At 40.4% G+C, this 17,918-nt stretch overlaps 1 protein-coding gene across 1 annotated transcript in view; it reads right to left on the reverse strand.

Annotated features, from left to right (window-relative positions):
- Positions 1-17,918, reverse strand: part of ABCF3 (general control non-repressible 3) — a 133,671-nt gene that overhangs the window by 87,430 nt on the left and 28,323 nt on the right. The window contains exon 12 of the mRNA XM_089995509.1: positions 10,084-10,166. Within this exon, the coding sequence (XP_089851635.1) occupies positions 10,084-10,166 (83 nt within the window). The remainder of the gene's footprint in view (positions 1-10,083; positions 10,167-17,918) is intronic.

Here is a 17,918-nt window from a genome sequence, read left to right on the forward strand (position 1 = left end):
ATGAGCAAGTCTATATTCAATGCCAAACTTATTGGGTTAACAGTGCCAACCTGTGAGGAGCAAACTTATAACAATTCTATTTTCAAGAGAAGTTCAATGCATGAGGCAAATATCCTCCATGGGAAACACTTGATGGCATTAACAAAATCAAAGGATCTATCAAACCTAGGACCAGTCCACTAGGTTGGTAGAACTCCTATGATAAGTTTATGAGCAATTGAAAACACAATAACCAACAGCAAAGGTCTTCCTCGAGAAGGATGTTGATGGTCGATTTTAACTAGTCGACAGTACAATTATGGTTACAGTAGAATAGGTGAATCGACATTGTTAAATTTGTATATACTTTAAAATAACTTTTTTAGATAATCACATAAGCTTTCAATCAATAAAGCAATGAGAATGTATTCTAAATCTTTTTAAATGAACAATCATCTAAAACAAACGGATATCTATTATTGAAACCATAAATGAATATATGTTAATCACAATGAAGTATTGTCAGAAAATCAACTTGTAGCTTTACAATCAATGACCTAACAAAATAAACGTTTACTAAAAACTGTAACAAATAAATCTGACAATAAGAAAAATAACTCTGGCTATAGAGTTGTATCTAATTACTTAAAATACAAAGAATAACTCTAATTATAAAATACCAACTAATAATTTATAGTAAAAAGAACAACTATAAGTTGTAACTAATAACTTACCAGAAGATCATGGAATTCCGTCGATGATAGGTCTCTCCTTAGGTAGAGAAGTGTCCTATGGGTCAGTCTCCCAAGAGAATGCCTAGAAGATGGAAAAGGGTCACAACCCTCTCGTATTTATAGTATTCTAAGTTCACTAAAGTATTGCCACCCAATTAGGGAAAGTTTTTCAGCTTTTCATTCTTGCAACATGTACAATGGCACCCACCTGCTTGAGTTGTCAACCCGTTATTTTGCATCACGTATATGTTGACACCTAGTTAGTTAAGGTGTCAACTTGTTAACTTGCATCACATGCATGTTGACATCTAGCTGGTGGAGGTGTCAACCTGTTAACTTGCATCACATGCATGTTGACACAGTTGTTAGAGGTGTCAACCTATCTTTCATCATATGCATATTGACACCAGCTAGTTAAGTTGTTAACTTGTTTAATTTGACAATCAATTGGTTAAGGTGTAAACTTGCTAACTTACATCACATGCATGTTGACACAGTTGCTTGAGGTGTCAAACTTTATGAACTTGCATCACATGCATGTTGACACACGACTGGTTGAGTTGTCAACTTGTTAACTTGTATGACATCATGTTGCACCTAACAGTTTGAGATGCCAACCTGTTAATTAGTCACTCATATGGTTGAGGAGATGTAAAAATTTTCACATTTATAGCCATTAAAATTTATTATTATATATATTTTGTTTTCCCTTTGTTAAGATTAGTCGACCTTCCGAAGTTTCAAGCTTTATTTTTCTTAAAGTTGGTTCTTTGATATTTTATATATAATGAGGGACCCGTATGTAATTTTTCTCTTTTAGGCTGACCTCTATTTAAACTAGAGGTGATTAGCCCTAAATAAAATAACAAGTTTCTCTCTCTCTGCCTCGGTTCCTGTGTACTCCATTAAAGTTTCCACATGGTATCAGAGCAGTAGGTCTTGGGAGCGTGAGCACGTGTTATGTCTGCACCAAAGCTCGAGAAAAAAAAAAGTTGTGCGTATTTTGTCTCTTTACGAGTTGCATAGATCTGATAACAGATCTGTAATCAGATCTAAAGGCCACGGTAATCTTTTGTCAACAGGATCGAGTAGCGGCAGTTATGGGTGATGTGCAAAAGCCAAAAAAAAATCTTTTCTGATTATGGGTCTGTGTGAAGTGAAGAAAACCTATGTTGCTCAATCGTAGATCTGAATGTCGGAAAACTTTTTTTTATCTGGGGTCGCCGTGAATCCTGTGTCGTGGGGAGCATATTTTTTTTTCAACTGATCAGAGGCTGACGTGATTTCTGTTTCGTGGGGAATATTTTATCTAAGATGTGCTCATAACAGATCATAGATTAAATGATCCTTTGTTTTTTTTTTTTTTGTCGTGGACATGGATGGCATGTTTAAGGTGGTTCTGGTTATTTCAGATCTGCTATCGTGATTCATCACTGTTTCTGTTGTGTGTTGAACAGCCTCGTGTGGTCGTGAAATATTCAGATTCAAACTCTGGGTGGTTTAGAGAGTGAATCTGATCGTTGTTGTTTTTTTGTGAATCTTGGATAAGTTTTCTTTGGTCATTTATTGCAGCAGTATTATCGGCAATTTCTCCTGAGTTAGTGTTATTCATTATGGGTGAAGCTTCGAAATTCGATTCCAAGAATGAGACTATTGGGGAATATAAGGAATTTGCAAATCCCTTCTCGTACGGTTCTTCTGTGAAATTGAATGAAACAAACTATGCCAGGTGGTCCAGAACTTTTATGATGTCGGTATCTGGACATCGTAGAAAACATATTTTGTTGGAAACTGAACCGAATGATAAAGTAGAAAAATATATCACTTGGGATGAAGATAATGGCATGGATCATGAATAGTGTCGAACCTCATATTGCAGATGGTCTAATTTACTATAATACAGCTAAACATATGTGGGACAATCTTCGAGATACGTACTCTCAAGAGACTAATGTGAGTAGTATCCTGCAAGTCAAACAAGAGATATATAATTTGCAGCAGGGAGATCAAACATTGGCCGAGTACTATGCCTCCGTCAAAGCAGTGTTTGAAAGACTTAATGCTCACAGGCCTCTTTGTTGTTCGAAGCAAAAGGATCATCAAGAACAGACTATGGTTGCTCGGTTCCTCACAGGCTTATCTTCAGAATTCTCTGTTGCTAAAGTCCAAATGTAGACCGGATCTGATGTACCTACTCTTGCTGATGCATACAATCGCTTGAGTAGACTTGTTATTTCTCTTCCACAATCTCATCCTATATCTCAGACATCTGCTCTAGCTGTCCCATCTGGTTATGGACGTGGAAATACTCAAAATATTAGAGGATGAGGTCGTGGAAGAGGTATGGCAGGTAGAGGTGAACTTCAATGTACTTTCTGTGGAAAATCAGGACATTTAAAAGATCGTTGCTGGGATAAACATGGACTGCCAGCCTTTTCTGCATCAAAGCCTAATGTTCCAAAAACTAATGTTACAACACTAGAGGTAGCAAATGCAAATGAAACTTCTTTTGTCAGTGACTGTATCACCCTTAGTCGAGCAGAATATGATGAACTGATAGCTCGTCGGCCTTCAAGCTCCTCTTCTCCTGTAGTTGGTGTTGCCTACTTAACAGGGGATCATCTTAATCTAAATGATAGTAAGTGGATTATTGACTCTAGTGCATCCAGACATTTGTGAAAATTCTCATTTCTTTTCAGATCTAAAGGATATTCCTGCTCATCGGGGAGTCTCATTAGCAGATGGGAGTTCCTCTCCAGTTGTTGGTCAGGGAAATATTTCTATATCTTTTTCCTTGCAGTTGAAAAATGTCCTTCATGCTCCCTCATTTCCTCGAAGTTTACTCTCAGTGAGTTGTCTTACAAAAGAGCTAAATTGTAGAGTGATATTTGATCCTGTGGGTTGTCATTTTCAGGATTTGCTGATGGGGAAGAAGATTGGTGGAGGCTATGAAGAAAGTGGAGTCTACTACCTACATCATCCAATGGGAAACATTTATGCTGCAGTAGATTACTCCTTCAGTCATGTTCAGTGGCATCGTCGTCTTGGTTATCCTTCATTGTCAAAGCTTTGTTATGTCTTTCCTCAAATTCTGTCTACTACGTCATTTCAGTGTGAAGCATGTAAGATGGGCAAGCATCATCGGAGTTTGTTTCCTTCTAGTCAGAGTCAGTCCAGTCATAAGGTCTTTGAACTTCTCCATGCAGATGTATGGGGTCCTAGTAAGATTCCTATCAAGACTCAGTGTCGATATTATCTTGTTATTGTTGATGATTTTTCTAAGTTGTCTTGGGTGATCTTAATAAAAGAAAGATTTGAAGTTCCTAGTATTATCAAATCATTTGTTCTTGAAATAAAAAACTCAGTTTGAATCTGTTGTCAAGATTGTCCACACTGATAATGCTCTTGAGTTTAAAACCAAAGCCTTATTGCAATTTTATCAAGACCATGGCATTCAACCTCAAACCACTTGTGCCTATTCTTCTCAACAAAATGGGGTGGCTGAGCGAAAACACAGGCACCTCCTTGATGTAACATGTACCCTTATGATTCAATCCAATGTTCCTGCTTTATATTGGGTTGATGCGGTTATCACAGCTTGTTATCTGATCAACCGCATGCCTTCATCATATGTGGGAGATCAAATTCCTTTGCATATCCTAAATTCTAATGCTCCGCTTTTCTCTTTCTCTCCCAAGGTATTTGGGTGTGTTTGCTTTGTGCACAAACTTGGACCTGACCGTGATAAATTAGTTGCTCAAGCAACTAAGTGTGTGTTTATAGGTTATCCAAAAAATCAAAAGGGGTATCGATGTTATGATCCGATTTCTCCGCGAGAGTATGTCAGTGCGGATGTATCTTTCTTGGAGTTCATTTCATATTATTCTAGTATTGGTGCTCAGATACAAGTTGATCAAGATGACTCATTTCCCCTTCTTGTCTCTCCTTTTCCCTTGAAATCAGTGTCCCAATTACAGAATCCAACTCTACCTTCCTCACGGTTTCATAATCCTCCATTGGTATATGTGTGTAGAGCTCCACCTCCTCCTGTGCCTTCATCTTCTTCTTCTCCTGAGGTAAGTGCTCCTGATAATAGTGACCTTCATGTTGATGATAACAGGCCAATCGCTCTACGGAAGGGGACACGACAATGTACCTTATATCCTATATCTCATTTTGTGTCCGATGCCAGAATTGGTAGTCAGATGAAAGCATTCATTTCAGCCTTATCTGCTGAAACTATTGCTCTGAGCTATCAACAGGCAAAGCTCGATAGCAGGTGGAAGCAGGCAATGCAAGATGAAATGGATGCCTTATTGTCTCAACAGACATGGGACCTAGTTGATCCCCCATTGGATGCAGATATTGTTGGATGCAAATGGGTATATACCATTAAGTACAAATCAGATGGTCCAATTGAAAGATACAAGGTCAGATTAGTAGCAAAAGGGTATACTCAGACATATGGTATTGATTTCTTTGAAACTTTTTCTCCTGTCGCATGGATGGATACCATTCGTCTTGTTCTCTCCGTAGTTGTTCACCATGGATGGAGTCTGTGTCAACTAGATGTGAAAAATGCATTTCTATATGGGGATCTGTCTGAGATAGTATACATGCAACAACCTCCTGGGTTCGAGGTTGAGGGGGAGTGTCAGAAGGTGTGCAGATTAAGAAAGGCAATATATGGTCTGAAACAAAGTCCTCATGCATGGTTTCAAAAGTTGTTTGAAGTGATGTCAAAGTTTGGCTTCAATAGGTCAGCGTCAAACCACACATTATTTATTAAGAAAACTAACTCATGTCTAGTTGTTATGGTGGTATATGTGGATGACATCATCCTTACATCATCCTTACAGGACATGATATGAAAGATATTGCAACTACAAAGGCCCATCTTCAAAAACATTTTGTTACAAAAGACCTTGGTCCACTTAGATATTTTCTGGGTATAGAAGTTGCCAGGAGCAGTGAATGTGTGGTTTTGTCTCAACGAAAGTATGTTCTTGACTTATTAAAAGAGACAGGAATGTTGGGAGCTAAACCAGGAAATATTCCCATGGATCATAAAGTTCAGTTGTTCGAAAAGGGGTCAAAACCTGTTGATAGCAAAAGCTATCGCTCACTGGTAGGAAAGCTACTATATGTGACTGTGACTAGACCGGATATTGCTTTAGCAGTAAGCAATGTTAGCAAATTGATGGACAAACCGACTGAGGTACACTGGAATGCTACAATAATGATACTCAGGTACTTAAAATCTTCTCCTGGAAAAAGGGCTATTATTCAAGAAATGGGGGACCCTGGAAATAGTTGCTTACTTTGATGCTGACTATGCTGGATCTGTAGATGATAGAAATCTACCACATGATTATGTGTTTTTGTGGGAGATAACTTAATTTCATGGAGAAGTAAGAAGCAAAATGTGGTTGCTAGGTCGAGTGTTGAATCAGAATATAGGGTTATGGCCCAAACAGCAGCTGAATTGATGTGGGTTCGAACTGCACTAAATGATCTTTAAGTGAAGATTTCATCTCCTATGGTAATGATGTGTGATAACAAGGTGGCTACATATATAGCAAATAATCTTGTATTTCATGAGAGGACAAAACACATTGAGGTTGACTGTCACTACGTAAGAGATATGGTTCAAGCTGGTCATATCGCTACCAAACATTTAAAGTCGGAGGACCAAGTTGCAGATATTTTTGCAAAGCCTCTTGCTAGACCCAGTTTCTCAAAATGTTGCAGCAAGCTGAACATGATTGAAATCTATGCTCCAGCTTGAGGGGGAGTGTTAAGATTAGTCGACCTTCTGAAGTTTCAAGCTTTATTTTTCTTAAAGTTGGTTCTTTGATATTTTATATATAATGAGGGACCCGTATGTAATTTTTCTCTTTTAGGCTGACCTCTATTTAAACTAGAGATGATTAGCCCTAAAGAAAATAATGAGTTTCTCTCTCTGCCTCGGTTCTTGTGTACTCCATTAAAGTTTCCACGCCCTTTAGAGCCATCTTCTATAATACTTAGACAAACAAGGAGCTTGGTTTGACTTGTACAAAGCCAATATAATTAAAACAAGTATATTACAAACCTATCCTCGGTCTTTTCTGCAATCAACTTGGCTAAAGTCTTCACCAAAGTGGGTAGGGAAGCCCTGTAAAGAATCCTATTATGCACACTATCGAACTCGGTGTGTAATGTCATCAATAAGTCTATAACCTGCTACTGATCCTTGGCTTCAGCCTCAAACCTTTTACATTCTACATAGTTCTTGCATTTTGCACATTTCACATTAGAAAACATAGGAGTAAGTGTGTCACATAGCTGCTGAAACTTTGTGAAGAAAGATGGTATTTATTCACCTTCTTGCTTCAAGGCCTTGAGATCTTGAGACAATTGGTACCTGCATGCCCAATCGTACTACTCCTATATTTCCTCAAATAGTACTAGGTCTCTCTAGCTTATTCGAATTTCACTGTGTTTAGAGAAATATCAGCAGCCATGATTTGACCTTAGCATGGTCCTTGTCCAACTCTTCAAAAGCAACATCAAAATCTTCATCATCACTTTCAGTCTTCCTTTTTGTTCCATCTAGGTATCCACCATACTGTAAGACCTTTTATCACAGATCTTCGCATACTCAGCTCAATATGAGTAATTTGTCTCATCCAACTTAATGGAAATAATATGTACACTATCCCTCTTCTCCATAACTCACCAAACCCCCAACTAAAGATCAAAATATGCTGTAAACAGCAGAGTGCCAAGAGAAATATCTCAACTAATATGATTCTAATCAATATATAACTGAATCCGATAGCAATGTACTGCACAATCAACATCAAATGAGGCTAAATCTCACACCAGACACTACCAATCAACTCTCAACAGAGTGACAGACTATATATACTCTGGTCTCAACAGCAGAGTTGGTCTATCGCACAATCACAGTGCCAATAGAACACCTGATGGTCATAGTCACTACAAACTGAGTTACCACCTCACCTAATCCACCCAAAGATTGAATCAAACTCACTCAAATCCAAATATCTTCCACCCAAATCACTTCTAAGCTATGTCACAGGGATTCAGCAAACAGGGTGCCGCACCCGCATCGCGTCGATGCAACTCAGGTGCAGGTGCGGCACCCGGTGCGGTCAAGCCGACCCTGGGTGCGGTCAAGCCGACCCTGGGTGCAGTCAACGCACCCAAGATCATAAATGTCCAAATCTGGACTCAAAGAAAAAATTAATGTTAATGCTGTTAACTGTTATATATATATATATATATATATACACACACACTCCCGCACCCTCACACCCAAGTTTTTTTAAAGTGCCGTATCGCTGCACCCGCACCCGCACCTATGTGACATAGCTTCTAAGCAACAGCTTGCATGCAATGATGGTGGAAGGTGCCTTTGAGTTTCCATCAATATGCCCTAACTACCTTTGAAATTTGATGTGGGATGTAAAAATCCCCTTCCAAGTGAAGCAGTTATTGTCATTCAGCTGAATTAATATTTTTGGGAATGAAATTGAAGCAGGATTAGGAGGAACGAGAAAGGGATTGATGATTTGGGAATGCAAAATGCTAGGACTATGTCTAATATTCTTATAAAGACTTGAGTGACATTGTATGAAGTTGAGACAATAGGAGGAACTTGAGGATTTAACAAAGATATCTTATGAAAAACTAGCTGTGAATAGAGGTATGATAGTGACTAGGGCAAAATACAAGAACCAACTAGGTAGAATAGCAATGAACACACTCGATTTAGGAATAACGTGTAAAATAGGGCAAATTAAAGAGAGCAACAGCATGGTGAACATGGCTGATATCAATAAGGTGCTGGTGATATCAGCAGACCTCTTGGGTGCAAAAGGGTGGCAGCAAGAGGAGAGAGAGAACAAGAAAGGAGGAGGAAGGAAAGAAGTGAGAGAGAGAGAGAGGAATGGGAAGAAAGAGGAAGAGTGAAATAAAGGAGATGGAGGAAAATGTCGCTTGATGATTTAGATGATACCATTCTCTGGCTTTGATACCATAATAATTTCCATGGACGCAAAAAGAGGAAGAAAGCTTGAGAAAGGGAGAAGTTTTAGCCCCAACTCCTTTCTCTTAGTGAAAGCTTCAAAGAGGCCCCAATATGCCAGTGCACAAAAGACAACATAGTGTTAAGTCTTACAACAATGCCACTCTAAGGCATATTACAAAACAACGTGAAAAATACATGTGAAACAAAGAAACACCACATGAATAACAACTGAAATAAAGAATATGTGGAATGGGTGCAGCTGATACATTATGGGTGGCGCAGCAATATGAAAATGATGAAAACACCCTTGATGCATTAACACTTTCTTTTAACACCTCATGCCATGTTGACACAAGTACAAAGGTCCAGACTCCAGATGAAGTCCAGGTAGCATATCTTGAAAGCACAATGACAATGGACCAATGATAAAATATCACAAACAGCTCTAATTTAAGGAACCGTATTGTCATAGAAAAAGGATCCATACAATATCATGGAGACAAATCATAATTGGGTCACAAAACCTTGAAGCATTGCAAACTCCTAGTCATTCATCAAAGCATAAGCATTCATAAAACAACAAGAACAAACAAAAAATAAAAAACGGAAAGAGAGAGAGATACAATAAACTGCTCCAAATCATACAAGATTGCAGATGCTTGTGACCAAGCCTTTGGAACACCAGAGTGAAAAGGATTTGCGAAGACAAAAACATTAGAAGCAAACAAAGGCAAATAGAAAAGACCAAGAGTGCTGCACTATAGATTAATTTCAGATAAATTATTGTGCTTTTAAGGTTTCCTTAAAAAAATCTGTTAAAAAAAATATCACCAGTTTAACACAATACCTTTAGCTTAAATTTTATTTTAAAAAGTTGAGTAGTTCCTATAATTCCCCAACAAGAAAACACTTTCAATTCTCCAAAGAAAAGCCCTTGTTGATATCACCATGGGGAATGATATTGCATTTATGTTCCTAACTAATATACTAGCAAATTGTTTGTACCTTTGCACAGGCATGATGTGTGTGTACATGTAAATGAGTGTGTGTGTGTGTGTGTGTGAGAGAGAGAGAGAGAAGCAAATCCAGAAAACAGGAAAAAGGAGCATAATGTTGTTTTCTATGAACCATTTTGCATTTGATTTCAAAAGACGATCATCTCTGTTATGACAATAAAAATAATGTATGCTTAAAATTAAATCCAAAAGACAAAATACAGATACCGTCCAAACTCGTTTACAATAGAACAACATAGAAAGACAGACTCTTCTCTATTAATTATGTTATTTGGCAATGACAGGAAAAGGAAACAGCAAAAGTTCAGGTCCTTACTTGCAATGCGGCTGTCAAGATCTATACCAAAATTCAAGTTCTTGAACAAGAGAGGTCCCCCAGGATAACCAAATGATGCATCACTGAAATAAGAAAACATAATTGTGTGTCACCATTATTTTTTATTATAGATGTATAAATTATTTTACTTGCAATATGATTCTCGTGCATCAATAATATATATGGTTAATGTCTGCCATCCTCGTGGGTAAGGAACCCCCAGTAAAAAACTATAATATTTTTTATTTTTTTATGTTTTTTGCACATCTAATCCTCCAGATGTGATCTATATGTTTAGGTTAGTAGAAATTCATGCTTGAATCATGTTATGAAAAGTTCAAGTAAGATTTTGCAGGGTTTGAAAAAACAATGGCCTACAATGTACCAAATTTTCAACCCTCACAAAATCATATTTAACGACGAAAAAATGTGATACAAGAATCGATTCCTACTATTTTGACCATGCTGAACACATCCGTGGGGTTAGATTTGGTCAAAACAACCTCCCACTATGATTTCCAACTAGGTGGTTCCTTGCCCAAGAGGGTACAAATACTTTATATATATATATATATATAGAGAGAGAGAGAGAGAGAGAATGGGGATTATGCTGCCCCCTTTTCATCAAGTCACCGTTAGGACCCTCCAAAAATCATAGTTTTAGGTGTTTTATGCTAGATGTTATTAAAAACAAGCTTTTCTTTGAATTGATTTGATGCAAAAATGTGAATTTTTTATCATCAAAGTTTAGTGTAATATCAACCATTGATTTTTTTCCTCTTTAAAATACAGGTGAGCATTAAGATGTTTAATCAAAAATATGTTTTTTAATAAACAATGATAAACACATCTAACAATTCTGATCTAGTATAAAGCATCGAAAAGTACGATTTTTGGAGGGTCCTAACGGTGACCTAACAAAAAAGGTGGCAGCATAATCCTCATTCTCATATATATATATATATATATATATATATATATATATATATATATATATATATATATATATATATATATATATATATATATATATATATATATATATATATATATTCAAGAAGACAATGGACTCTCTTTTAAACAATGTAAAAAATCCTGAAGCAAAAACTGGAGACTCACGAAAACAAAAAATAGCATTTAAAAGAATGTAGTAATAACCCAAGTTAACACAATAAAACTCATGAACAAGAATATTCTAGCATGAAAGAACTTTTGAAGATTACTAATTCAAAATTAAGCAAACCATGAAAATGACAGACACAAAGCTAGTGAATTACTCTAATTCATCTATACGTTGCACCACTATGTAACATGAGTATGTCTACCCATGTTACATTTAAAAGATTGTAGCAATAACCTAAGTTAATACAATAAAACTTATGAACAAGCATATTCTAGCATGAAAGAACTTTTGCATATTACCAATTCAAAATTAAGTAAACCATGAAAATGACATACAAAAGCCAGTGAATGACTTTAGTACATCTGTATGTTGCACCACTATGTAACATGGGTATGTCTACCCAGTGGCCATACTCATATCAACAAGGCTTGGCATGGCTACAAGTATTGTATATGCTCCAGATATAGGTCGGGTCAACCCTGACTCAGATCCAAACAACAGTCAATTTTTTTTAAAATCCCACCCTGACACCCTCCACAACCACAGGCTCCCAACCCTCACTCCCCTTATGATCACCCCAAGCCCCAATATTCGATAGGGTGAGAGAAAGGGAGAGACATGTTCCTCCTCCATAGAGAGAGGGGAGGGTGTTGGTCTCCCCACTCCCCCTTTGTTTGAATAAAAAAATATCCAAACTCCCCTCCCTGTCTGTTCTTGTTTTAAATATCATCCACACCCCCGCTTCACTCGGAATATCGTCTTCTTCCCTTTTGCACTCAAAATACCATCTTCGTAATGGAATCAAGAGCACACAAATACAAAGGCCACTAAGGGCAGAGAGCAGAAGCACAAACCCAATAAAAGGCAATACCAGGGTTACCGAAAGCACCATAGGACATGGGGAAGCGTGTTTCGGAAGCGCGAAACGTGGCACTCCGAAACGTGCTGGGAAGCAGCAAAAAAATTGGGAGCTTCCCATTTAGGGGAAGAGCGCTTCCAATTTAAGGAAAGTGTGCTTCCCCCTCGCTTCTTCTTTTTTCATTTTTTTTATATTTTCATTTTTATTTTTATTTCTTTTTTTCCTTTTTTTGCTTCCCCCTCGCTTTTCCCTCACTTCTGGTTCGCTTCCGAGACATTCTTTGTTCGCTTCTAAGTCATCTCGCGCTTTCCCGCTTCCTAAGATTTTGAAAGTGTCTCGCTTCCCGCTTTTGCTTCCCCGAATGGCAACTCTGGGCAATACCAGAGTTATCGGTCGGGGCAGCAGGAGCGGGAAGCGATACGGGAAGCGGGAGCGGGAAGCGAGGCACTTTCAAAATTTTAAGAAGCGGGAAGTGTGTGATGACTTAGAAGAAAATTATGAACCGAACCGGAAGCGACCTAGGAAGCGAACCGAAAGCGAGGGGGAAGCAAAAAAAAGTGAGGGGGAAGTGTGGGGGAAGCGCGCTTCCCATTTTTGGGAAGCGCGCTTCCCTTCACATTTCGGAAGCGCGACGTTTCGCGCTTTCGAAACGCACTTCGGGGAAGTGCGCTTCCCCATGCGCCTAGGCGCTTCCGATAACTCTGGCCAATACACAAGCCACTAGAGGACAAATACAAGTGACAAAACGCATTCATAATAGCCACTAATGGGCAAGCACAAAGTATAAAAAATCTAAATTTTATTCACTTGAAATGCTTAAGAAAAGCATATTCAAAAGGTGGACCAAAGGCCCATGTATATACACAGCATATGAGGAAGAAAGAGAGAGAGTACTAGCCATTATGTCACGAGCTAAACTTCAAAAGCTCATGCAGCATTTAGCAAACCTTAACCCAACAAGTCTTAGCAAGTTCCAAAAGTGAATGCAGCGAATGTTTTCGAAAGCAACAAATGTGCATACAGTATTGCATGCAAACACACAATTACAAGGAGGCAATCACATAGAGCAGAGAGAGAGAAGGAGAGAATAGAGGGGGAGAGAGGAACATTCAACAACAAGCAATTCATTGAACGCGGGAAATGTACAATAGTATTACGTAACACATTCTCATTAAGGAAAATGCAAAAGTGCAGGTATTTAAATCTATACAAAAGGTTACAAGTCTGATAGGCCCTTGTGAGCCACGCAGGGCTTTTGGTAGGCCATTATAAGGCAAAACTCTGCGCAAAAAGTTTTGGGCCCATTCTCCCAACCTAAGTTGTCGACATCCTCAGTGACAAGGCTCATGCTTCATACTCATCCACTACTGAGGAAAACCGATGGACGTTCTTCACCTTCTCCCAGCTGGCTTCTTCTTCTGGCAATCATTTCCACTTGACTAGATACTCTTTGATATGTCATTTACGATTGCACAGATGATCCATAATATACTCTACTTCTTTGGCATCAGTTGTGCGGAGAGATGTTGGTGCTCGCATCAGCGGGTTGTGGTTTTTGTCTTCTTCTTCGGCATAAAACGACTTGAGGTTGCTAACGTGAAAGACTGGATATGCTTGAAAGTGCAGAGGAACTTTGAGCTTATAGGCGAGGTTGCCTACTCACTAGATGATAGGAAATGGGCCTTCGTATTTGCGGACGAGGCCCTGATGGAGAGCTCGGAAGATCCTGGTTCTCTCGGGGTACAACTTGACCAATACTAGGTCTCCAACTTTGAACTCCACAGGGCGATGCTTCTGATCCGCTCACTTCTTCATCCTTTTGGCAGCTTTGTGTAGGAACACCTTGGCAAGCTTTGTCTGATCCCACCAATCTTGAGCAAAATGGTGGGCAAGTGGTGCCTTGCCCTTATAATTCGTCGCGATGGTGTGCGGCGTCTAGGGATGTCTCCATGTTGCCAACTAAAAGAGACTATGGCTAGTTGATTCGCAATTCTGTAGGTTGTGGAAAAATTGAGTTGTGTCCAGAAGGTCTGTAATGAAGTGCCAATCGAGAGAGGCAAGAACTCCAAGAGCAAGCACGGAAGCACGCACATACACAAGAGGCCACTAGAGGGCACACAATAAACCACAAAAGGTGGTCAAGCACACAAAGAAGAAAAAAAAATATTTCATTCACTAAATGCTTCACAAGAAGCTTAAGAGATACATGGGGCCATGCCCCTTATTTATACACAGCAAGGGACCCAAGGAGGGGCTCCCATAGGGACGTTGGAGCCCCTCCAACGGTCATATTTATGACCGTTGGAGGGGGGTCCAACGTCTCTATGTGGGACCCCCTTTAACAATAAAAAGAAATAAATAAAAAACAGAAAAAGGAAAAAGAATAAGAAAGGAAAAAGAAAAGGAAGCATATCTAGGATATGCGTGTACATGTGAAATGACATAAATACCCCTATCGGGTATTATAATATAAATATATATATTTATATATATATATAGATAGACATATAGACATATATATGTCAATATATATGTGTATATATCATAATCTAAATATATAAATATATATATATACAACATATTTTAACAAGGTCTACCCAGTCTTTCTGATTTGAGCCAAGGAAGTGACGCAGATATTCTTCAAGGAGAGCGTTGGTTCTCTCTGTCAGGCCATTCGTCCAAGATGGAAGCACATTGAAAAGTGCAACTCTGTCACTAACAATCGAAACACTTTCTTTCAGAACTTTCCTGTAAAGTACGGGTTGTGGTTGTTGACGATGTTTCCTGGAATCCCCCAGTTAGACACAACATGCTTCACGAACAATCCTGCAACTCGCTCGGTTGTACCTGTGGGCGGCATCGACATGAAGATGGCATACTTTGAAAATCGATCAACCACTATAAGTATTAAACTGCATTCATTTACCTTTAGTAGTCCCAGAATGAAGTCTATGAAAATGCTTTCCCACGGACGGCTTAGAATAGGAAGAGGTTCAAGTAGTCTTGTGGGCTTCTGATTACTCGACTTATCCTGCTGACACATCAAGCAGGTGCGAACGTAACCTTCTATATTTTCTTGCATAAAAGGCCAATAGTAGGCTTGCTCTACTAAGGCGAGTGTCTGATGCTGCTCCAGGTGCCCTGAGTACCAGGTATCGTGACACTCCTTGATCACCAATCTCTGCATTGAACCTCATCGCGGTATAAAAACACAGCTATCCTTAGTCACTAGGAGGCCGTCTTGAATCCAGAATTTCTTGGTTTTCCCTTGCTGAACTAGGGTCACCAGGTGTTGAGCTGATGGATCGAACTGGATGACTTCCTGAATGCGATCGAGGAGGTCGCTTTGAAGCTGAACAGAAGAGACATCCTCCTCTTGTAAGGCCACCAACTCGGCCTTCCTGCTTAGTGTGTCGATTACGACATTGGTCTTTCCAAGCTTATACTCTAAGACCATGTCAAACTCTCCTAGAAATTGTTGTCATCTAGCCTGCTTAGGCCTAAGCTTTTTCTAAGCCTAAAAGTAGTTAGTGGCTATGTTGTCCGTCTTGACGACAAACTAAGATTCCAGGAGGTAGTAACACCAAACCCGCAAGCAATGCACGACTGCAATCATTTCTTTCTCGTGCACGCACTCAACATCCTTCAGTTTGCGGCTCTGAAAAGCGATGGAGTGCCCTTCCTGCAAGAGCACTCCACCGATTGCAAAATCTGAAGCGTTTGTGTGGACTTCAAACGTCTTCGTGTGGTCAGGCAACCTCAATATTGGATCACTAGTAGCAGCCCTCTTCAGCTCTTCGAAGGCTGCATGGCATGCATCCGACCAATCCAAACTTCCATCCTTCCGGAGCAAATCTATGAGATGGTCATAGGCTAGATAATACCCCTCAATGAACTGACGATAGTAATTCGCGAGTCCCAGGAATGATCACAGCTCCAACACAGAGGAGGGCGGCTTCCACTCAATAATGGCTTGGACCTTCTGTTGGTTCATCCGTAACATGTCACGTCCAATAACATGGCCCAAGAACTCTACTTTTGTTTGCCCGAATAGGCACTTCTCCCGTTTCACATATAAGTGTAAAATCCACGTAAAAAATTGATTTGGGTCGAACCCGATCCGGATCCGAACCCAGGTATACCCCCCCCCCCAACCTCTACTTAAAGAGGTTGAGGTTAGGGTTTCTCATGCGAGAAACCCTAACCTCTCCTCTCTTTACCACCGCAACACCCCCCTCTCCCTCTTTGATGTGATTTTCGACAGGCCACCGGCGACCACCGTCGCCGCCGACCCTCTCTTTTATCTCTCGTTTCCCGGCCACCCGATGCCTCTTCTCTCTCCCGCTCGTCGTGTTCCAGCAGTCGAAGCCAGAACCACCCATACGCCATCTCCCGCCGACGACACCCTTCCTCTTGTCGGCCTTCTCAGGTAACCCGCTTCCCCCCCCCTTTTTCCCCCGAGTCTGCTTCTTCTTCTCTGTTTCTTTTTGGTAAGGGTGATGCCCCTGACGCCTGAATCTTAGTCGATCGACAGGAGCTAAAGCCCCTGCCTGCCATTTTTTGGCAGTTCGGCAGGTCAGCAGGGGTGACGCCCCCCCCCCCCCCTCCCCCACCCTGCCGCATGCATATAGTTGGTCGGCAGGGGCTTTTAACCCTTGCCTCTCATTTTTGACAGGTCGCCAGGGGCGACGCCCCCTACCACCTATCATAAAACATTCGACAGGGGCTATTTTTGACAGGCAGGGGCAAAGTGGAGGGGTGAGCCCCCTCCCTGCCTCCCGCTTTACTCCTTTACCAGGGGGGAGGGTGTTGATGCACCCACCTCGCCCTCGGTCCAGCCGGCAACCTGCGGGCAAGGGCTGCCCCCTGCTACTTTTTCTGCAGCAATCCGGCGAGGGCGTGTCCTCTACGCCTGCTCCTTTCGGCGAGGCGGGCAACATGCAGGGACACAGCCCATGTCCCTTCCCTTCCTTTTTGAATGAGCAGGCAGGGGCTGCGCCAGCCCCTGCCCCTTTCTTCTTCTTTCATTTTATTTGTAACGTACTAACATGTTGTACCTTCGCAGCTTGCGCAACGGAGCCCTCTCGTGCCCCGCTGCTCGAGACAATCATTACCTATGCTCGTAGGCGCATGCAGCCTCACAACTCCCCAAGGTAGGGGAAAGTTGCGCAAAGGACTAAAATAACACAATATGGATTAAAAATCTAAAAATGGAAAAGGACAAATATATATGTATACGTATATCTATATACGTACACTTTTAACTCAAGGACGCAGTTTTGCGATCCTTATCTTTTTACTTTCTTGTCTTTACGTTTTCTGTCGTCGCCGCTCTTTTATGTGCACAGGCTCCTTTCTGAATTTAAATTCATGTCTTTACTTTTCCTGCATTTAAATTTCTATCTTTATATTCCTGTCGTTACTTTCCTATTTTTACACTTTTTGTCGCCGCCGCGATTTTACGTGCATAGGTGCCTTTCTGCATTTAAATTCTTGTCTTTACTTTTCCTGCATTTAAATTCCTGTCATTACTTTCCTGTTTTACGCTTTCTATTGTCGCCGCGCTTGATGTGCGTAGGCTTTGTTTTCGCACTTCTGCTTTCTGTTGTTTTCTCGTTCCTTGCTGCCGCACGCAATACGTGGTCGTGCCCTTGTGGCTCCTTCCGTGTATTGCCTCGCAGGGCGTGCAGGAGCACCTATCAACTTCGCTCTTCACAGGAAAGATGCAAAGTTGGGTACAGGTGCTTTAGTCTCGAGAAAAGGGTTCTTGTGCGGGGCTTCGACTTCTGGAGAGCGCAGATGTACAAAGCAAAGCTGAAGCACCCTAGCTCCTTGCTCACTCCTAGTCGATGC

The sequence above is a fragment of the Nuphar pumila genome, chromosome 2 (assembly GCF_984573655.1).
Source record: "Nuphar pumila chromosome 2, dmNupPumi1.hap1.1, whole genome shotgun sequence".
Classification (NCBI taxonomy): domain Eukaryota; kingdom Viridiplantae; phylum Streptophyta; class Magnoliopsida; order Nymphaeales; family Nymphaeaceae; genus Nuphar; species Nuphar pumila.